We start from the raw sequence: 23,613 nt of genomic DNA, 5'->3' as shown, positions 1-23,613 counted from the left end.
AAATCCCATCCAATACAACAACTGTCATTACAAACAATAAAATCATGTAATCTGAACAACACTTACTAACTAATAACTAACATTAAAGTATTGGTCCTCAATGCCTTGTATCAACAATTCAAGCTGCTGGTGGTGTAAAGGTGTAGTGTTGTCCTGGCACTCTCTGAGCCTTTTAAAACCGATTAAATATTGTTTTAACACCACCGTCTACCTGAGTATTGTTGATAGCCCTGCTGATCCCATTATGACTATGACTACTTCCAGTAGGTAAACAACCCATCACACAAAGATAAAATCATCTTAAACTGTATTCTTGAACAAGACAGTGAGTTCACTAAACTCACATGTCTTCCACAGTCAAGATATTATAATCTAGTAGAGCATTTTAAATGTGGAAACATTTATATTTTTATTCTGGGGGTACAACCAGAAAATTTGCAGCCACTTGTTGATGCCATAATGTCAATATGGAGCAAAATCTCTGAAGAACAATATAAGAACCTTACATCTTTACAATAATAACTTGACTTCTAGTTTATCAATTGTAAGTTCTTTGAGTTATTGCAGAGATGTATGGATGCAGTCATCCAAGCTCATGGGAATCATACACAATATTTTTCCACTGCACCATGACTTTACATTCTATACTGTACGTTTTTTCTGTTAAGTGACAAGACTTTTGTCTAAGCAAAGTCAGAGCTTATTGTCCTAATTAAATAATTAAAAATCAAGTCATGATCATATTTTATTTTGGTAAAATAATTGTAATTTATTGGCCTTTGCCTTTCATATAAGCCACTTCTCATACCAAATCAGATCAACTAGAAGTCAAGTTATTATTTGTTTTTACCAAAACTTGATTAGAGGACAAGACTTTTGTTAGTGTATAGCTCAGATCATTCTATGCCATGAAGAATTAAGGAAGTTTTGAAGGCAATAGGCCCAGTAAGCAAAGTGTACCTAATAAAATAGCCATTGAGAGTAATTCAGCCTTCTGAAATAAAATGCACCTTTTTATCATTCTTTTAGACAGAGAAAAATATCCTGAGAAAGTCATATGTGGCACTCTGTTTACAGAAAAGAGCCATTAATAGCATGCATGTGGATGTGATATTGGCATTACCTGCAGATAGGCATGACTGAGACTCTTATCCACACTATAGCGCTTTCTCATCTTCACTTGGAGCAGGTTATTGATGAGGTCGGTAGCTATGGAGAAACGGAGAGATCACACAAACAGAATCTGCATCGATTGAAGCTAAATGATTTACAGCAGCGGACAGAAAATCAAAGGCGGATGTAGCGACTCAACATTCAGCCTGCTTTTAACGCATCGAATTTCTTTTTGTTATGAAGTAAATTTACAGGAACTGCCACACTAGTGTTCTCTATTCAACTTCTCATTTGAGCATGTTCTCAATTTGATTGGGTATTTTAATCTACTTCAAATGAAAAACTTGTCTTTAATTTGGTGTCAAGTGTTTGTACCGTCAGGAGAGATCTGTTTCCAGGGGTTCGGCGGGTACATGAAAGCTGCATTGTGGATCTGATCGTTGATGTCCTCATCCTCATTAAAGGGGAACGTCCCGCTCAGACTGACATACATTATCACTCCGACTGACCACATGTCCAGAGAGCGATTGTAACCCTGGTTCAGGAGTACTTCGGGGGCCAAGTAAGCCGGCGTGCCAACGACAGAACGACGGAAAGACTTTTCTCCAATGATGCGAGCAAAACCAAAGTCACAAAGTTTCACCTATAAATATTCAACGAGAGTGGGAAGCAGTGTTAAGTCACAGCAACCAACCATGGGTAAAAAAAGAGAAGTACAATCTTGCATTAAGTAACAGAGAAATGAAGCATGCTTCAGTTTGTTTTCTATGCATCATTTCAGAGTGTTAATCAGTTAAAACTGACCTGTGGGAAAGGATCAGCTGATGCCAACAGCACATTCTCAGGTTTGAGGTCACAGTGCACAATGTTTTTGAAGTGAAGATGTCTCAGAGCAGCCAAAATCTACAGTGAAACAGAAAATATCAGTGCAATAATGTAATTTAAAACCAAGTATTCTATAAGTTAAATTGATTTATAAACTAATTTCAAGAGGATCGTGTGCTTATGATTGACCACAGCCGGTCCTGCATTAGCTAATACATTAGTTAATATATGATCCTCCAATCAGACTATACCTAAGCCACTATAAATAATGACTGTTTTCCTTCCACTACCATCTTCTTCTAGAAGAAAAACCCCTTGCTCCCCTTCTCCACTCCCCTTTACCTAGATTGGGTGGTATGGCAATGGGTAACACTGTTGCCCCACAGCAAGGTATTTCAAGGATCATCGATAGTGAAGAATTGGGGGGTTCTCTTCATGATCCCCCTAGCAAGATGCCACCTAGAGCAATCGCCCATTTTGTTCCTAAACCCGCCACTGGGAGTTTGCATGTTTTTCCCTTGTGGGTTTCCCCTGGGTTCCTTCCAGCGTCCAAAGACATGTGTCATATGTAAAACCGACTAAGCCAAATGGGCACCATAGTCTACCTCCCAATATCAATATTTTTCCTCCTTAAAGCAGTTCACCTTTAGCTACATCAGCAGGGGAGTTTTTGAGAGCTACCTGAGTTCAATCTCTCCTCTCGCCCTGAGAATGGGTGGAGACCCTGGGCTTGAGGATCCCTTGAGTTTAAAGGGCCATGAAACCCCGGTTGAGGGTGTTTTCACACCTCTACTTTGGAAAAAGTCAGAAAAGTGGGCGTGTCCACGCACACACGCACACACACACACACGCACACACACGCACACACACGCACACACAGGGGAGAAAGTGATGGTGTTTACATGGACATCTGTAGTCGAATTATTTGCCAAATTATTAAATGGTGGACTTCAACTGCAGTTTGGGTCTTTCATTCATGTCCCTCGTGACAAACGAGATATTTGATTCGAGGAACTGCTCTAAGCGTGTATTTTTCATGCAATGTTTGATACCACACGGCGAATGTGAGAAAAAAAAAACCCTTAGCATATTCCGGAAACTTAGATGCACATGGCAAGTAGCGTCAGAAAGCCCGTGTGTTATTCTGGTCACAAAATGCGGTGAAAATCCTACACGAGGCTCTCAGGTAAACAATAATCCTTCTTAGACACGTAAGTTATTGTTGTCGAGCATCGCATACACTGTAATCCAAGCGTGACGCCAGCTGAGCTCTCACAGAGAGAAAATGAAAACAAAACTTAACTGCAGCAAACTATAAAAGCAACACTTAAACGCTTGTTTTGCCAACACAACGTGGCGTCTCTATCGTCTAAACACTGTGACAGTAATGAATATTAATGAAGTTGCACAATAGAGCGCGCTGATTGGTTTGAACCAAGCCTTACTTATGCATTAATGCAGCACTCTCTGAGACGTAATAAGGCACACTCTGGTATAGACACCCAGTCTGCACGCTGGAATACACGCTATTATGTCATATCCGTGACGCAGCTTCAAAATTCGTTTCAAACCGGAAGTACAAATTTGCTCGAAATAATGCAAAAACAACCAATTTACACTTTTTAGTGAAATTTATGTGTCCTAATAGTGTTTTTAGCAGTGTGAGACACATATACGACTGTCAACAGCTCAAAAAATGTGTTTTGGTGTTTCGTGACCCTTTAAGGCTCTCTCCTGGTAAAGCAAACCAGACTAGCTTATTTTAAATCATCAGCAAAGTGTGAACTCTTGAAAGTTAGGTTTAGTATGGACCCTTTTCGTTATGGACCCTTTTCACATTTCTGAGTTTCTCAGCAGCAGAAGTTGTCATAGTTGGGTAAACTTAAAGTGCAGAGAATGAATGAATTATTTGCTCAAATAATAAAAGAAAAACTCGACGATAGTGTTTTCAAGACAATCATAAATAAAAAAATAAAAGTGTGAGACTGAAAACAGCAGCAAGAAGAAAGAATAATGTCAATGTTTTTTTTTTTTTTTTTTTAATAAACTGCTGTGAATTCAAGAAGAGATAGACCAGAAGAATTTTTGGGTATTTTGAAAGCAGAATTCTTTTATGAGAACTTGCCTTTGCTGTCATTGTTCATCAAAAAATCTGAACTACTGCAGCCTGGCACTCAGTTAAATACACAGTTTAGAGAGCAGTGCTTAATAATACAGCCAAAAAATGCCATGACAGACTCAGTTAAAAAAAATTGTCTCCAGGTCTTGCCAATCTTGTTTCTGTGTCTTGAAAAACAATTTGTTAGACAAAAGACAAAAGCCATGCCTGATATGCCTCAAACTTACAACTTTCATTACTTTCGAGACATGATTCTGTATTTTACACATGGACAGTCAGACCTGATCAATCAGAATGCATCTTACAATGTAAAGCATAATTTAAATATATTGTATGTATTGTACATATGTATGTATTTGTTTTTTAAAAACAATAAAATAAAAGAATGTTTTATTCTAAAAGTTGGTGAGTTTTTTTTTTTATCTTGTATGTGTTTCTTTTTGGTGTGGTTCTCTTCTTTCTGCCTCTTTTCACTGTTTTTCCGACAGGTTTCATTATGAGTAAGCACAGGTGAGGTGAATCAGGTGTCGACGTGTGGGAGCTTGCCATTTAACCACATTTAAACCGGACTGGAAAATCGTTCAGAAAAATCTTTTTTGAAACTGTTGAAATTAATGCTGAGTGTTGACTCTTACACTATTGAGACCAAAGTACGGAGACACATGTAATAAAGGGCATCCGCTGCGTGAAACATTTGCTGGCAACCCCCGATTAATAAAGGGACTAAGCCGTAAAGAAAATGAATGAAAGAATAAACAAATTATACAACAGTAATTGGGTGCAAATATGATTTAATACATACATAAATATAAATGTACAAAAGTTTTTAAAAACAATATCTAATAAAAAATCTAATAATAGTGATATTAATCTTGTGAAAATGGTCCATGGGATGTTTACATACGGATCTGAAATGATTCTTTGTACAGTAATGGAAACACTGCACATTGCACAAGCAGTGTTTGATTAAAAATGTCAAACGATGACAGAAACTGCAACAATTAGAGTGAAGATGCTACTGTTTAATTCTTAACTAGCTGGCAAGGTCTAGTCATAATAGTCATATTCGGTAACATATGATATCAGGATGCACGATGCTAGAGCCTGTATGTAAAGTGATCAAATGTTGCATTCATTCAATCGATCAATCTGACCGATACAGCAAATATTCAAATAAGGATGTTAAACAAGGCTGAAGAAGCAGTTTATGAATACACTGCATTAATTATTAACCTTTGGTAAATCAAATGATCCGTGAGCAATGTAAAATATAATACAAGATAACCCAGGATTTTTTATTTGAAGTGTGAAGAGCCTTTTGCTGTTTTGCCATTTTGTTATCTCTGTGTAATTGTGTATGCTCATTTAAGCAGAATGGATTCTGATGGGATGTTTGTATTTTAATTGTTCATCATCTTGGGGGGAAGGTTTTATAAAATTTTATGAGAGCAAAAATTTTGGCATAAAACTAATGTTGTGGTCCTTTTTTCTTCGTTTTTGAGATGTATACATTATATGGATGGCAGGATTTGATTTTGTCCTTCAGAACTGGATCCTTATGAATTTGGCCTTTCCCTATGGAGCCTGGCAAGGCACAGTCCAAAATAAGGTACTTGTGAGCGTCCAGGTGTGGACCAACCATCTGTAGAAGGTGGTCAAAGGCAGGGTGCTGCTTTTTCAGTAATGTTCTTTTGTGTAATACATGCTTCATTCAATCAATGTTATGTATTAAAATATTGTTTTCCATGTTTTGAGGGATATTTTGTGTATTCCGACCTACAATAACCTCTGATTAGCTATTTCAGAGGTTACTTAAGGTCTAACTATAAAATCTATGCATCTATTTTAACTTTAGTTTTAGGCTATACCTAGATCCAAACAGCTATTTTACAAGAACCCTTATGATGTCCACACTGATTGGCATGATTATGCATTCACAATGGTATGAAGTGTTATAAGGGTGGTAAAATGTATATGTACATTATTATTTTAATTATCATTATTACGAATTAAGATGCAGATAAGAGAAAACTATCTATATCTACACTATTATAGGGCTGACCCCCACAAACATAATGTTTTAACATCTTTCAGGGGGGGATCAGGCGTTAATTGGAGGTCAGTCCACCCAAACCCTCCTGTAATTCGCACCTTGGTCAAAGGCCAGGGCCACAATAGCCGCATTTCCACTGTTGGGCCAGTGCAAGCCAGGGCTTTTAAAGCAGCAAACTCACTTATAAATTAAAACTTTATTATTTTATGCAACAGCCTTACATTTAAAAGGGAAACATAAAGGGGATCATAAGCAAAAAGACCCCAGCCTATAAGGCTAGATGTTTTCTTTCCCTTACTTATTTATTTGTTTGGCGCATGTACTCATATGCGATCGGAAAACTAGTGTCCGTCTCTCCTTTCACTCCGCCCGAAGCCCCAGCTGGCCCTCTTTGGCCCAAAGTATTCGGCGGGCTCGCCCTGGCTCGCTCGCTTTAGGCGCTATATTGAAAGCATGGCTGTGACCCAATCTTGGGACACAAAAACTGACTCTTTGGATTTGGAATAACACATTGTGGGAGGCACAGCTTTTGCAGGAGTTTAAACAGAAATTATTACGAGTCTGGCTTTTATCTTCAAACAATATGGGCTTAAAACTCAATGAAACCTTTCTAAAAATTTGGGAAGGGCTGGACTGCTATAGAGTTGCTCATGCTAAGATGAGGCAGTCTGGGAGGAACGGCCTCTCCAATATGAAAATAAGTGATGTTCCGTTGTCAGACTTCTGTGCTCTTCACATATTGTCTTTAATAAACACCATATTTGAGCACAAGGATGTCCATCAGTGCACATGACACTAGGATATAGGACAGAGGTCAATTATTTCATTTGATCTCTGACTCCATATTTGGACACTTGGGTAAAGAGAGGGGCAGAGCTGTCAACAATTTCCCACCTGGTGTTAGAGCTCGGAAAAGACATCAAAGAGCTCCTTTACATTGAGTGAAGGCTTAGGCATCAGACACCAATGTGGGGAGGTGTTTTGTGCTTGTACCACTGGTAGGCAGGCCTGAGAAAGCTGCTGGAGAAATACATTTTAGCTTGCCTGGGAGCACTTTGGAATTTGGTGCTGTAGAAAGTGTCAGAAGAGAGTGAAGTCTAGAGTTCACAATCTGAGATTACTGCCCTATGAAGTGGTCTTCAAACTCAATTCCTGGAGACCCGCATCCCTGCAGAGTTTGGGTCCAGCCCTGCTTCAATACACATATCTGTGGGTTTCAAACAAGCCTAAAGCACTCAATTAGTTTGATGAGGCATGTTTAATTGGGGTTGGAACTAAACTGTGCAGAGCTGTGGCCTTCCAGGAACTGAGTTTGACACCTTTGGCTTAAAGGAATAGATAAGAATTGATTCTTTTGATGTTGTTAGATTTTTCCTTATTTGACAACTAAAAAGCATACTTTAATAAAAAAAAAAGACTTTATGGAAATGAATATGTAAAAGTATGAATGATCTCATTTGATATGAAATAGATTGCAAGCATTCTGTGGTTGATAATGTGGGGAGTCAACGGATCGTTCCAGAACCGAACAAGCCACAGACCATGTTATCCTTAAAAGATTGGTTGGTGCCTACGAGTCTGAGATTGATTTCATTTTCAAAGCAATCCACAGGCACCCAGCAAAAGGCAAATCCACAGGGTACCTAGCGAGTCAACATCACAGTTGCGTGTTAATTAACTTTACACCCTAAAACAATAAGAGGCTCTACAATCAAAAACCCACCAAACCGGTTTTTGAGAAGTACCTTTTGGTTCGCTTGTCCTTTGGCGTCTGCAAGGAATACACATTCTCAGGCAGACACAGAAGCGATCAGAAACGCTTCCAAAGTTTAATGGACATTTAAGTAAAACAGTTTATTTGAGTAATGTATGTTTACTTTATGTTTCTGTAGGTTTTTGTGTGTACATGTTCCATGTGTTTAACAAAACTGTTATAGATACTTCTTGAGCAATAGCCCTCAGTGACAAATGAAATCTACAGAATGTTTGTGAAATACTTTGTTTGGTATCGATTGAAAGCTAGGAACATTTTAAATGCATTGGTTTATATGAAGAAACCATACTATGAAAAGTGTTGACGTTATAAGACTTTATTTTAACCACTATGCTATCAAAGCAGCACCCACACCAGGTGTCAACCCGGCCTCCTAGAGGGCAGAATTGGGGTGTGACTCCACCCCGCACCTTATCTGATTGGACAAGCATTGTGTAGACCCAGCCTCTACCAAAGCCTATAAAACTTTGAACAAAGAAATTTCATCGTCGTCTTTTGCCGGTCATCTTTGCCAGTCGTCACCGCCGTCGCTGCCCGGACGTCGCTCTTCTCGTGCTGTGGCCGTTACATCGCCTCGCCGGAAGCCTCGTTACATCACGGAGCAGACCGCGACCTTCACTTGCTGCCGGCTCGACCCCCGATCTGCTTGTGCAACCGCTTCAACAACAAGCCATCGGGTCAACACATCCAAACTCTGAAACTCATCCTAACTACAGGAACCCAGGAAGGACTTCGAACGCCGCCTTGTCCAACATCCGTATCCCTAGCAACCGACTAAGGAAACCCCTCTTCACCGACAAGGGAATTCCATCACGTCACTGAAGTTGCTACGCTGACCAATCAGCTTCGCCGGGATTTCCCTTTGGACCAGTCAAGGAAACCAAATTACATCAGAACGCAAGTAGCACAAACAAGGTTTCTATCCATTGCTGACTCTGGTGTGAATTATGTTTAAGTAGTAAAGAATAGCGAAATTCTCTGCTTTTATGGTTTCTCTCAGGTTGCAATGCTAAGAACTTAGCAAAGGCTAGAAGTTAAATCCACTCAGTCAAAACTCTCCTCAAACTGCTTGTGCGTGTGTGTATGTATGTGCATTTGTTTGTTTTACGTAGATTAGTACTTTGTGTTATAGAGTAGCAATAAACTTTTGTTTCGTTTTAAGATCCGTGTTGGTGTGTTGTGTGCTTTATAAGTTAATGCCTCAGCTTCAGATACTGCTACCTTGCTTATTAAATAATTAGATACTGTTTTTATATTGTTATTGTTGGCCACGTAATAATATAATACAGGATTGCTTTACACTAAACGTTCTATTTGCTGGACAAATACTTAAGTTAAGTGTAAGCTTTAAATAATTCTATGTGAATCATGTTCGAATCTTTGATTCGAATCCCCAAAGTTTAAACATGATTTAAACCAAAGAGCTGATTCTTACAATAATGTATTAAGGCTTGGTGAAAAGCAATCCTAAATTTAGTGTATTCTTTAATTAAAATCTTGACCTTGACCATTTATCTTCGCACATGAATGCATGTTCTTAAGACTCTATTAGCATCACAGTTCAGTCTGACTCACTCAAAAACAGCACACAAGTTCTGAGAAATGAAGATACATAGAAAAGTGACCTCTGAGAAAATAATGTCTGCTGTGTCTGATGCAACAGCAAGCTATCAATCTGTCAACTGTCATTCTGACAAGATGAGTTTTGATCTGTGGATTCTCAACTCAGTGAAGAAACTACTTACACAGGTACTTTTTGAAAATCATTTGTAGTCATTGAGTTTCATGTTTTATTACTTTTTATTTATCAAAACAGTGAAAACTTTTAAGGGCAAGTCAGAGTGACTCTGGTACTAACAGAGTTTCTTCAATGAGCAGTCGTGCGTAAAGATAAATGGTCAAGGTCAAGATGAATAATGCATTACATTTCATATGTCCCAAAACACATTTGGAATATGGTATTTGTCGCAAAGAACTGCTTAATGCTTGTCACTGTTCACTACTGTTATCTGGATGTGTACGAGCAGAATATTTCCATACATTTCTCCTTTTGTGATCCAAAAACCTCAAGAAGCATAAATGTCATTTAAACAATGCTAACATGAGTAAATTGTTTTTTTTTGAACCATAAAAAATATATATAATACATAAATTAGTGTTTTTGAACCATACCATAGTTAACACTTGTACAACCCTGTTTTTTGACTACACATAAATCTGTTAATCAACCTCAGTCCCGATCAAAACCACTAAATTGTTTCTAGAGTTCACACTTAGATGATGATTGCTTAAAAAGTGGGTTTGGAAAAATGTCCTGGGAGAGAACCCTGAGCTCATAAGATCCTCGAACCTAGGGCTCCCTCCCGTTGCAGGAGGGGAGTTTGAGCTCAGATAGGTCTTGAAACTCCCCTGCTGTATTTGCTAATGAGCAAATATGTATTGTTCTTAAGATATAACTACTTACTAAGAGCATGTCTACTGTGCCGATTAGGATTAGTCAATTAACTAAAGTTGCATGTTTTTGGACGGTGGGAGGAAAACGGGGGCCCCGGGGGAAACCCACATGAGCATGGGGAGAACATGTAAACTCTGCACAGAAATGTTGGCTGGCTTGGTAAGGACTAGAACCAATGATGTTATTGCTGTTATGCAACAGTGCTAACTACATGGAGCACCGTACCACCCATCTAGGAAAGGATGAGTAGGGTGGGAAGGGGGGATTCTTTAAAATGAAGATGGTTGGGATATATATTTAGGGTGTTTATAGTGACTTTGGACTTATAGTGACTTAGGAATCGTCTGATTGGTGAATCATGAAATGGCTTATGCATGACCAGCTGTGTTCAATCATAAGCATGTGATCCTCTCGAAATTAGTTTATAAATAAACTTCACTTAAAAATGGCAGGATTTTAACTTTTTAATTGCCAAGTTCACAAATTATGTCACTGACTTGATGGGAAAAAACACAAAATTATGTGTTTTTAATATAAAATAATAAGCAACAACATTGGCTTTGATGCATAGTTCAATTTTAAACTTTTCTCACAAATTTACTGTTTGTGGGTGTTTTTGCCCCATTGACTTGCATTATAACCACATTTGATGGTGAATAAATACACATTCTTTGTTTTTGTTTACTCCATGTAGTTCTGAAAGCTCAGATGCATATTTTGATTTTCTCAGACACACCAAGATAAGTGTGTAAAGGTCACTCTCTCACACTCACAGACACACATACGCACACTTCAATTTGCTGTTATATTCCATATAAAACCCAGAGAATGATTTTTATTTATTTTTTGCATAGGCCTATCTATGAGTTAATTCTGCCAATTGATGATCAACAGTTAAAATTACAATTTTTCCAACAGAGAAAACCACCAACAATCAAAAATGTATAATTACTGTATATGGTGCCATTACTTAGTAATAAAAAAATGTGATTATAATGAAAGTTAATAGAGCAAAAACAGCCACCAACAGTAAATTAAGGATAAAAGACTTAATTGATCAAAAACAATGCATCAAAGGCAATGTTGTTTCACATGTTCAAGACTTTGAAAAAAAGGTACAAAAAAAAGTTTTGTGTATGTTTTTTTTTTCCCAAATCAGTGACATCCTTTATGAATTTGGCAATTAAACAGTTAAAATCCTGTAAACTTTCTGAGCAATTTAGTAGTTTTGATCAGGACTGAGGTTGATTAACAGATTTATGCAAATAAAATTGAAAAACAAAATGTATATAATGCATTTTTACATTATGTTACATTAAAACATAATGTTTTACATTATGTTTTCATCTGAAACATAATAAAAGGATAGTTAGTTTGCCCAGAATGAATCGTTGAGATGTTTTTATTATTATTATTATTATTATTATTATATTATTTCAAAGCATTTCTCGAAATGTGTGTCAAAATAAGATTTGTCTCCAAATCTCATTCCACTAGCTGAAACACAGAAAATGTTATGGCCAAATTACGACTCAAAATCACCCCAGAGTGGAAAAAACATGCCCAACAGTATATAAGGGTTTAAGTAATTCTATGGTTGATCTAATGCAACAACAGCACAGTTGCTGTAGTAAAAATGTATGTATTTATTATCAGTTCTCTATAGCAATGGTCTCAAACTAGATTCTTGGGGTACTGCAGCTCTGCATAGTTTAGCTCCAACCACCTCCAACTCACACAGCTGCTTAATAGTCTCTCGTAGTCTTGAACACCTTGATTGGTTGCATCAGCTGTGTTTGATTAGGGTTGAAGCAAAACTGTGCAGAGCTTCGGCCCTCCAGGAATCGAGTTTGAGACCTGTGCTCTACCATGCTGAAGCATTCATTAACAAAGAAAATATAACACTTTACTATAGCATGCTTCAAAAACAATATTATTTACTAGTCTACTACTATATGAGGAATACAACTGCTGTGCATGCTTAGACTGAACAGACTAATAGTATGCATTATAGCTTATATAATCACGTTTAGAGCGTTCAGTCTGAAAAGCTCTTAAGAAGCACTCTTTCACACTAACCACAATACAGACCTGTGTTATAAGGAACTTGGTGAGCCTCTCAGGAAGTCTTCCTTTCTCACTGGACAGAATCATCTCAAGCATGTCACCGTGAAGTTTCTCCATAACCACAAACACCTTCTCCGGTGTCTCAAACATACACTCCAGATTCACTATACCCAAATGTCGCAGGCTCTAAGAGAAGAAAAAAGCATGCGGTTAGGTGAGTCACATTGTTGCCTATTGGCATTCATGACCTCATGCTAGCTCCCCACACAATCAGAGGCCACACAGCACGTTTAATTGTGTTAAATGTGTTCATTATCATTCGGTCAATACAATGGCACTCATTAGCAGCACGGCTCTATGCATGTGTGCAGATTTCATTGCTGGTGGTTCTCAATCGCCCCCTGCTGGTCACCTGCAGTATGGCCACTTCATTCCTCAGTTGACTTTCCTGCTTGGTGGGGAAGCGAAGCTTGTCAATCACCTTCACAGCAACATCCCGGCCGCTTTTCCGGTGTTTTCCTGAGAAGGTTGTGGAAATGTTGAGGTTTTAGTGTGGAAATAATTGTTCTTGAAGTGCATCATCATTAGTGGTGCTAGATAACCCAGGCCTGTAGCCAGCCTGGTGGAAGGGTTGGTTCTTTTTTCTCTAAAGGTGGACCTTTTTGCAGTTAAATGCTTCGTTTTTTATTTAGTTGTGAGATTTAAATATTGCACTTTAAGCACTATCTTTTAGCTGTATTAGCTTGTCAGATGGTCATCATGATCACACTTCTAATGTACCAAAAACACCTCCTAAATATTTTAAATAAAGAAATGTGAAATAATATATATTCAAATACAAATTTATTATATCATATCATTAAAAAGTTTTCAATTAAAAACTGTACTATTGTAATTTATTAGGCAAATTACAAACTGGCCAGTTACAACAATAGCCAAAATAATATTAAAATTCAATTTAATTTCAGCCGCTTTCGGTGCTTCACACTTTTTTATTGCTCATTTAATTTTTCAAGAACAAGGAACAAAATTTAGAACAAAAGTTACCTGTAAAATGTTTTCTAAAAACAATAGATTAGCGAAAGATGACCTCACTTACATCAGACTGTGTTTTCTTGCACAGCTGGATTTTGGACTTACGAAAATTAATTGACTAAAACTGATTATCTGAAGTAATAACTAATTTCTTTTATTTGCCATGATGACAGTAAATAATATTTGACTAGATATTTTTCAAAATACTAGTATTTAGCTTAAAGTGACATTTAAAGGCTTATCTAGGTAAATTAGATTAAGATATATTTTTTTAAGATTTCCTAACAATTTTGACCTGCAAATGTTTTTATTTTTTATTTATTAAAACCTGCTTTGATTCTAGCCAAAATAAACCAAAGAAGACACTAATATTTATTTATTTATTTTTTTATCAGAAACACTAAATATTTTAAATATTTAAAAAAGAATTTTAAAAAAATCACAAAAGGGCTGATATTTTGACTTCAGCTGTATATGTGTGTGTACAATATATATCATGGACATACCTCCATAAACCACACCGAATTGTCCAGAGCCCAGAACCTCATCAGCAAAGATCTGGTAGAACATTCCAATGTCCTGTTGGGTACATCATTTTAATCATTATTAACTTAATCATACTGTAATCATCTTTGTCATTATTATCATCACAGTATGTGATGTTTCACAGCTTTAAATGTCAAGTTCACTCACTCACCACATTTTCTTGAATCTGGCTGTTAGACACAGAAATGCTGACTGATGCCTGGCCTGAAATTAAACAGATTAATAACCTTATTAGCCTCAATTCATAATTTCCATATTAAGTCTCAAGTAAAGATCAATGACAAATAGGGATGGCTGAGATGATGAATAATTACAAAATAAAACTTACTATGTCAAGTTAGAAATGTACTTTTTCATATTCTTGCTGTTGTGAAGCAAATTTGATTTATATATATATATATATATATATTATATATATATATAACTTAATTTCGCTATACGAAAGTGTAGTGACAAATAAAGGCTTGATTGATTTGATTGATTTAAATCCAGAATGCTGCTGCCAGGATTTTGACCAGAACCCAAAAATCAGAGCACATCACACTTGTCTTCAGGTCTTTACAATGGCTCCAGTTACATTCAAAATAAATTTTAAAGTATTATTACTTGTCTAAAAATCACTAAATGGCCTAGGACCTCAATACATTACAAATATACTCACTAATTACACACACACACACACACACACACACACACACACACACACACACACACACACACACACACACACACACACACACACACACACACACACACACACACACACACACACACACACACACACACACACACACACACACACACACACACACACACACACACACACACACACACACACACACACACACACACACACACACACAAAACCTCATTGGATGAACTCAATTTAATTGAGGGCAGGATTTTATCCAATAAATTTGTTTAGCACCAACTAAAAGAAAACAAGATGTTATCAAATAAAACGTTACATGTGTATTTTTATTTAACTTAAACTCAAAGGTCTGATATTAATATTATGTTTGTCTGTTATGTATCGTACATTTTGAAGTCTCTTAAAGTTATCCTAAATGAACTATGAGATATTTTTAAGCATATTTCATGAGTAACATATACAGTTGATTGAGACTGATCTCAAAATTAATTTTAGGACAGTTATTGCTCACTGAACTTTTGCTAATTAAGCTGTCAACACTCAAACATGTATGGTGGTCATCTCAAAAATCAGAGCATTACATGATCTTCTAAATATTCAAACTAAAGTGAAGATTCTAAGTCACTCCATTAACATTAAACACCTACGATTACTTTTATTGTCAACATTTCCCACTTGTAATTCAATCCCACAAAAAGCATGCTGGGAACTACATATCCCCAGACCAGGTATTTATTTGAACATAAAACAAGTAAATTAGCCAAAGAAAGGATAACAAATGTGTTGTTTCAGCTCATTTTAAATAGGTAGATTCAACAAGATGCAGTTTTTTGAGTGTTTTAACAGAATTCCTCAGATCTTTAGGATAATATAAACTAGAAATTCCAAGGGTTCAATTAAAGCAGGGTGAATCTGCCTTCAGCTACTGTGCCCCCCGCTGCTGGAATCAGCTTCCAGAAATGATCAGATGTGCTCCAACATTAGGCACATTCAAATCAAGACTGAAATCACATCTGTGTTATGCTATGTTCGACAGATCGCACCATGTTTTTCTTTTTATTTCCATTCCTTTAAAACCTGTTTAACACAGTTTAATCTTTTTTTAATACTTTTTATTCTTTGTTGTTTTTATTTTCTTGTTTCTTTTATTCTTGTTTATGTAAAGCACTATGAATTACTATTGTGTATGACATGTGCTATATAAATAAACTTGCCTAGCCTTTAATTTATATAATTATATAATTTATATATAATTCTTTAATTATTTTTTATTAAATACATTTTTTTTTTAAATTATGAAATGTAATTATCAAAATAAAAGAAAAATGCATTTAATAGGGGGCGAGTAGGTAGCGCAGTAGGTGTTGCCTCACAGCAAGAAGGTCGCTGGTTCGATCCTCGGCTTAGTGGGCGTTTCTGTGTGGAGTTTGCATGTTCTCCCTGCGTTCACGTGGGTTTCCTCCGGGTGCTTCGGTTTCCCCATCAGTCCTATGTAAATTGGGTAGGCTACATTTTCCGTAGTGTATGAGTGTGTGTGAAAGTGTTTGTGGATGTTTCCCAGAGATTTATTGCAGCTGGAAGGGCATCCGCTGTGTAAAAATGTGCTGGATAAGTTGGCGGTTCATTCTGCTGTGGCGACCCCAGAATAATAGAGGGACTAAGCCGACAAGAAAATGAATGAATAAATGAATGAATGAATGAATGAATTAATTAATTAATTAATGAATAAATGCATGCATTAGGGTTATTCATGTGGCAAGAAATAACCAAGAAAAAAATTAAATATCAGATAAAAAGGTAAATATAAATAATATACTTAATGTAATTTTTTTTTTTTTTTTCATTTTAAAAGTAAATAAACACACTGACACTGAATCTATGAGTTTCCACAGTTGTTGCTATCAGATATGGCTGTGATCGGAAGTTAACGAGAATTATTTGTTATTTAAATTTAACCTTTCTAGACTTTACCAAGTTTCTACAAGGTTATTTTCTATGATATAATTTCCTATCAATAAGATGGTTTCCTGCATTACGCCATAATGAAAAAATATTGATTAATATAATTTTATTAAGTTATTCACTCATATACTAAAAGCATAAAGCATGTTTAATACCTACAAAGATATAGACAGTATGGAAACTATATTTCCAAATGGAATAACACAGTAACCAAGAACTAAATCCAATAATCTCATAATAAAATGACCTATCATTCAGTAAGAAAGTTTTTTTATGATTGCCCGTATAGCCTGTGGGAATTGTGTTTATGTACAGTTCACAGTATCTCATCTTTCTTCCAGAATCAGTCTCACTTACGGTGAGGTGTGTGGCCTTCAGCCGGAGGATTATCTTGGAAAATAACTGGCATGAGGGCCTGGCGTATAGCCGTCTCCCATCCTTTGGCGACTTCTCGTCCAACTCCGCTATTAGGCACAACGCTGCTGGGAGAGACGGGCAGGCCGGATATGCTGGATGACGGGGACGAGGTGTTGGGGTCCTCCCCAACAAAGTAGATCATGGTTCCCGTCATAATCTCAAAGCAATGAGGGCTGGTGCCAGCAGGGACGAGAGAGAAATCACCTGCCGACCGCACTTCCAGGATTTCCGAGAGAGGGATTTCCTGTGGAGGAAGACGAAAGCCAAATTAGACCCTCCATCATTCAGAGGTTAATTTCACAGCGGGATCTGATAATTAACTTAACCAGGTAATTCGACATGTGAAGTCACCTTAATAGACAAATAGCTTGTGAAAGCCATTCGTAATGCATTATTTCATGAACCCAGAAAATTCATGCTTCATTTGTCACTTTAAATGTATTAGGCATAATAAAACAAGGCACTTCCAAACACACATTACCTAGTAGTTTATGTGCAGTTTAACTCAACATTAAAGTCTTCTGTTGAGCTTTTTTTGGATATTATGTTTCATGCTATGATAAACAAAGACGGGGCCCAAAAATGCAGACCTCCCAAAAAACGTAGGGTTGTTCTTTACAATAATTTACTTAAAGATTAACTGATACTTCTAAGATGATCATTAACTGAATAAAAAGAAAAAACCACTAAAGTCCATTAAATCTTATATATGAAATATGTTTCACTTAAATAATTCATACACTAACAAACATAAGAAGTGCGTGACAAACTGCGTTCACTTTATTGGCATGACATACTTGGGAATGCATTGTCAAAGCATACAGCAGAAAAAAGGCAATGCATGTAATATTAGCAGTAATATTGTTGAGACTTGAGGAGCTGCGCATTTGTAGCGGAGGCCAGCTAGTGAAGTGCTGTGCTGGTATACCTCATTCCTCTGACCTCTAAAGGTCCTCTAGCCACAGATGTTAGAGGCCATGGCCTTTAGCCTCTTTGTTAAGAGCAACCGACTTTCATGCGGAAGGTGACTGGTTCGATCCCAGCTCAGAGCCAGTGGGGTGGTGTAGAATTGGTGGGGTTACACATCAATGGATTTGCTCTTCGGTGTTTGGACTTTAACCCACACTGAACTGAACTAAACTGAACTTCAACTCTGAAAACTGGACTGACACTGTTTTAATTCAATAGAGCTTCTATGTTAAGCTGCTTTGACAAAATCTACATTGTAAAAGTGCTATAGAAATAAAGATGAATTGAATTGAATATCAACCATTATGATAATGAAAAAACAACAATAACAATAAAAAAATAAAAATAATAAAAAAATACATAAATCTATATAAATCTCTCGCTCTCTCTGTTACAGTTCAGTTCAATTTAAGTTCAATTTACTTTATTAGCATGATGTTTTTATAGTATCGCTAAAGCAATTTAACTTTGTAATAAAATATGGAATGTGTGAAGAGTCCAAATGCAAAAACATCTAGGTGCCATCTGAAATTTTCTTCTGAAATGAGCATTTTTCTTGGGTTTTATAGCTTAGGTTTGGTAATTTCACTCATATGTTTTCATATTATTATATTATTTTCATTGCCTTTAAGGTGAAATAACAGAAGATAAACACAAGTGGCTGAACATAATCAAAAGGGCTAATTTTATTATTAATTTTAAGGGGTTTTCATCTTTATTATGATACAGGACCATGGAGATTTCAGACAGAAAAGCATTGAGAACAAAGAGAGGGGAAGAATCGGCAAAGGACCTCGAGCCGGGAATCAAACTCGGGTCGCCGAGAGCATTTATGTGCTATATGTCAGCGCACAGTATCACTAAGCTATCGGCTCGACTAAAAGGGCTAATTTAAAACGAGATTTTGGAGGCACGTAAAGGTTTTTGCATCTGAACTCTTCATATTTACTTGCTTAAAGAAAGGGACATTATGGACATTTTTAAAGATAACATGCTTATTTGATTCGTAAAGCTTTTTACTGGTATTTTTGATTTCATTGTATTCATTCATTTATTGATTTTCTTTTTGCTTATTCTCTTTATTCATCATGGGTCGCCACAGCAGAATGAAACACCAACTTATCCAGAATATGTTTTAAACAGCGGATGCCTTTCCATGCTGCAACCCATCACTGGGAAACATCCACACATACACTATGGCCAATTTAGTTTATTCAATTGACCTATAGCGCATGTCTTTGAAGTATGGGGAAACTGGGCACTCTGAGGAAAACCGCGTAAACACAAGGAGAACATGCAAACTCCACACAGACATGCCAACTGATCCAGCCGTGATTCAAACCAGTGACCTTCTTGCTGTGAGGTGATCTTGCTACCCACTGCGCTACTGTGTTTCCTTCATTGTATTCTCATTTGTAAAAAAGACAAAAACAAAAATGTAATACCACTCAATCCTTTTAATGCTATAGCACTGTCTAATCTGTTTTGATTATGCAGTGAGGGGGTCTGCCTTCACTCTTACAGGGGGATGTGCAAATCACAGTTAATAAACTGTCTTCTAAAAAAAGAATCGATTCATCAGCAATTATATTTTCTCTTTCACAATTGCTTCTCATAGATTCTATATATATGTGCATAATGTCAGCCTTTGGTCTTCATTGGCTGCCCAAGAACTACGTCATTTGTGACTCTCAAATACTTCATTATTTCAAGAAGAACTGTTTATTGTTGAGACATTATATGTTATATTTATATTTAATCTTAACATCTGATTGGCAACTGCGTTCAACAGAAACGTGTGTGATTGGTGCAATATAAGGAATCTGCTACGATATGCACAGATCTGCAGATTGAAACTTTGGATTTCCTTTTCACATTTGACTTCAATCGTACCACAGATAAGGAAGAAAACATTTCTGGAAGCTGAATTGAATTGACGTTTTTATGGAATGATGGATCAGTGGTTAGCACTGTTGCTTCACAGCAAGAAGGTCACAGGTTCTAGTTCCGGGGGACCAGTTGGCATTTCTGTGTGGAGTTTGCATGTTCTCCCCATGTTGGTGTGGGTCTTAGTGTATGTGCGTGTGAAGTGTGAATGCGACAGTGTATGGGTGTTTCCCAGTACTGGGTTGCAGCTAAAAGGGCATACGCTATGTAAAACATATGCTGGAATAGTTGGTGGTTCATTACCCTGTGACAACCCCTGATAAAAAAGAGAACAAGCCAAAGAAAAATGAATGAATTGTTTGTTTATCATAATTTATTATAGACCATTTTATTATTATTTTGTTGGTGGTAAATTTGAAGAGCTTTTGCAACTCTTTTCTTTTGAAGAGCTTTGCAACATTTTTATTGATACAAATTATACACAATGTGGCTTTGGCAGTTTCTCAATGTTTTGTTGGCAGAACTTTGTGTTTTGTTGTTCTGTTGTAATATAGCACTCTGTCTGTTTCATTGAGCTGTTAATGTTTTGGTGATCATTTTTTATGCGCCATTATATATTTTTTGATGACAGCATTGTTTGATGTTGATCAGTTAATTATTTTAACATTTCATTTACAGAACTGATCTAATAGCATCATTGCTGTCCTGCAGTGTTTACAATTGCTGAGCTAAACTCCAATGATGACTTTCAAATATAATGAGTGTATGGGTGTTCCCCAGTACTGGGTTGCACCTGGAAGGGTATCCACAGTGTAAAACATATGCTGGAATAGTAGTTGGTTCATTCCGCTGTGACGACCCCTGATAAATAAGGAACTTCTTGTTTAACAAAATTTATTACTGACCATTTTATTATTATTTTTGTTGGTGGTAGATTTGAAGATCTTTTGCAACTCATTATAGTTACAAATTATACACAGGGTGGCTTTAGCAGTATCTACATTTTTTGTTGGCAGAACTTTGTGTTTTGCTGTTCTGTTGTAATATAGCACTTTGTCTGTTTCATTGGGCTGTACATTTTTTGGTGATTTTTTTATGTTACTTTGTATATTTTCTGATGACAGCACTGTTTGATCTTTATCAACTAGTTCTTCTAATGTTTTATCTTAAGAACTGATCAAGCAGGTGCCATCATTACTATCTTACAGTATTGTTGAGATAAACTTCATTGATGAATTTTATATACAGTGCATGCGGAAAGTTTTCATAGCGCTTCACTTATTTTAAGTTACAGCTTTATTCCAAAATGGATTAAATTCATTTATTTCCTTAAAATTCTACACACAATACCCCATATTGACAAAGTGAATTATTTTTTTATTTTTTTTAATGTTGCAAATTGAAAACCTAAACAAAAAAACAAAAAAAATCACATGTACATCAGTATTCACAGCCTTTGCCGTGAAGCTCTAAATTGAGCTCAGGTACATTCTGTTTCCACTGATCATACTTGAGATGTTTCAGCAGCTTAATTGGAGTTCAAAATGATTTGAAAAGGCATAAACCTGTCTATATAAGGTCCCAGGGTTGACAGAGCATGTCAAGGCACAAACCAAGCATGAAGTCAAATGAATTGTTTGTAGACCTCTGAGACATGATTGTCTCGAGGCACATGGCTGGGAAAGGTTATAGAAAAAAAATTGCTGCTCTGAAAGTTTTAATAAGCACAGTGGCCTTCTTCATCCTTAAGTGGAAGATGTTTGGAACCACCAGGACTCTTCCTAGTGTTGGCCGGTCATTTAAGCTGAGTGATCAGGGAGAAGGGCTTTAGTCAGGGAGGTGATTACCTGATATTACCTGATACCTGATTAATCTGTTTTAGAATAAGGCTGTAACATAAAAAATGTGGGAAAAGTGAAGCGCTATGAATACTTTACAGATGCATAGTATAATAGGGATGTAACGATTCACAGTGAGTCAGTTGAAAATCGATTCAAATTTGTGACGATTCAAATCGGTAGAAATTTTGAATGAATCGTGATACATTTTTTGAACTAGGGGCGCAAGCTGGTTTTACCTGCATATCAGCGGGTGGGGCGGCAGAGTAAACTGACAGAGGTGAAGTCTGCCAGACAAACACAAACTGTGTGTAAATACTGCAAAAAGACGTTTACATAGACTAACAGAATAGAAAATATGATGCACTGAAAGAGAAAGTTGTTCTATTACAGAAGAAGGTATTAGATTATTTTACCCTCTCCTTTTCAAATTAGTTTAGGAATACTTCAATAATTTGCTTATTATTATTGAATATTTAATCTTAAGTGTATCACACTGATACGTATACTAATCAATTATACAAGTAATATTAATTATTCACCTTCATAATATTTACCTGTTAACCACCTCCATACACACTGCTCTCTGGTTTAGTATGGAAGATTTACCTCTCCATACCAGCCATCTGAGTCCCCAGTGAGTTTTTTCAGCAGCAGGGGACATTGTAAATGTCCAAAGACGTTAGCTTGTCCCAGAAAACATAGATATGTGAATATTTATTTTAAATATGCAAAATCTCAACACAGTCACAGTTTTAGTTTGTTTATATTGACGAGTCTTCTTTAGTTTGGATTGTTTATTTTTTATTTTTATTATTTTTTTATTTGCTTTTTAAAATAGCGATTTGGTTATGGCAGAAAATATATTATTTTGCAAAAAAATGTGCAGCGATTAAGAAAAAATTAAAGTGCTCTAATTTAATATAGAAGTAATTATAATAAATATAATAATATCTAATAATTTTGTTTAAAAAATCATCACTAAATCATGAGATTAGTATCGTAAAGCGTATCAAATTGTGAGTCAGGTGAATTGTTACATCCCTAATATAAAATGAATATAGGTGTATGGGTGTTCGATACAATTCAAGCAGTCAATTACAACAGATTTGGCTATATCTGACCAATCAGAGCTGAGCAGACTCTTGAAAAGGTGGATTTAGAAACAATTAACCTTTAAAACAAACTGCTGAAATTTTCATAGAAATAAGGCAAGTTAATATGCATATTATAAGAAAACTAAATAGCCTTTTTATTTTGGGTGGATGTTGACTGATTTTATTATATTACCCTCTGGAATACTTGAATCTGATTGGTCAATTCTGACATTCGAGGTTTGTTAATGGCCAATAACAACCAAACTAATAGTATTAGGAATCATCTTGAGTGTATTTATAATCATATAGTTTATTTTTGTGTAGGCTGCATCCAGCCATTTGTTACAATTTTTCTTTGAAATTTCCACAAGTTTTTTAATAACTAAAGAGCTAGATAACGTTTACATCTCAGATCAAAGATTTGTGTCTAATTGTTTAATTTTATGGTGGTAGCTGAGTAAAAAGTGGTATAATGTACATTCAGATGGTTCTTTTGTAAAAACAAAACCACTTCAGTGGCGTTTATTCTGCGATAAAAACTAATACAAATAGATAAACTTGATAATATTTTATATATAAACATTCAAATATGAACAGACCAGAAATGGATTAACATTATCCCTCAAAAATAGATGTCTAAAACAACGTTTGAAACCTTTAAAACAGCATAAGGGGGTCACTTTAAAGTATAAAGAAGGGAGATTTGTACCTTGTAGTATTTGTTGGTGGTGTCGTTTTGAAACAGGATGATGCATTTGCAGTCCAGGCGCCAGTAGTGTCTCTTCCTCTGTTGAAGGGGTGAGG

At 36.3% G+C, this 23,613-nt stretch overlaps 1 protein-coding gene across 1 annotated transcript in view; it reads right to left on the bottom strand.

Moving 5' to 3' along the window:
* Nucleotides 1-23,613, bottom strand: part of prkd2 (protein kinase D2) — a 94,655-nt gene that overhangs the window by 3,499 nt on the left and 67,543 nt on the right. Inside the window, exons 10-18 of the mRNA XM_087283750.1 lie at nt 23,519-23,596; nt 16,959-17,262; nt 14,139-14,191; nt 13,948-14,020; nt 12,819-12,925; nt 12,431-12,592; nt 1,918-2,016; nt 1,489-1,756; nt 1,124-1,209 (exon numbers count right to left, since the gene is read on the bottom strand). Coding sequence (XP_087139876.1) covers nt 1,124-1,209; nt 1,489-1,756; nt 1,918-2,016; nt 12,431-12,592; nt 12,819-12,925; nt 13,948-14,020; nt 14,139-14,191; nt 16,959-17,262; nt 23,519-23,596 — 1,230 coding nt within the window. The remainder of the gene's footprint in view (nt 1-1,123; nt 1,210-1,488; nt 1,757-1,917; nt 2,017-12,430; nt 12,593-12,818; nt 12,926-13,947; nt 14,021-14,138; nt 14,192-16,958; nt 17,263-23,518; nt 23,597-23,613) is intronic.

Source organism: Danio rerio, chromosome 15 (genome assembly GCF_052040795.2).
Source record: "Danio rerio strain M-AB ecotype USA chromosome 15, GRCz13ab, whole genome shotgun sequence".
Classification (NCBI taxonomy): Eukaryota; Metazoa; Chordata; class Actinopteri; order Cypriniformes; family Danionidae; genus Danio; species Danio rerio.
Note: the sequence above shows the minus strand (reverse complement) of the source record. Positions and strands in the feature narration are given on the sequence as shown.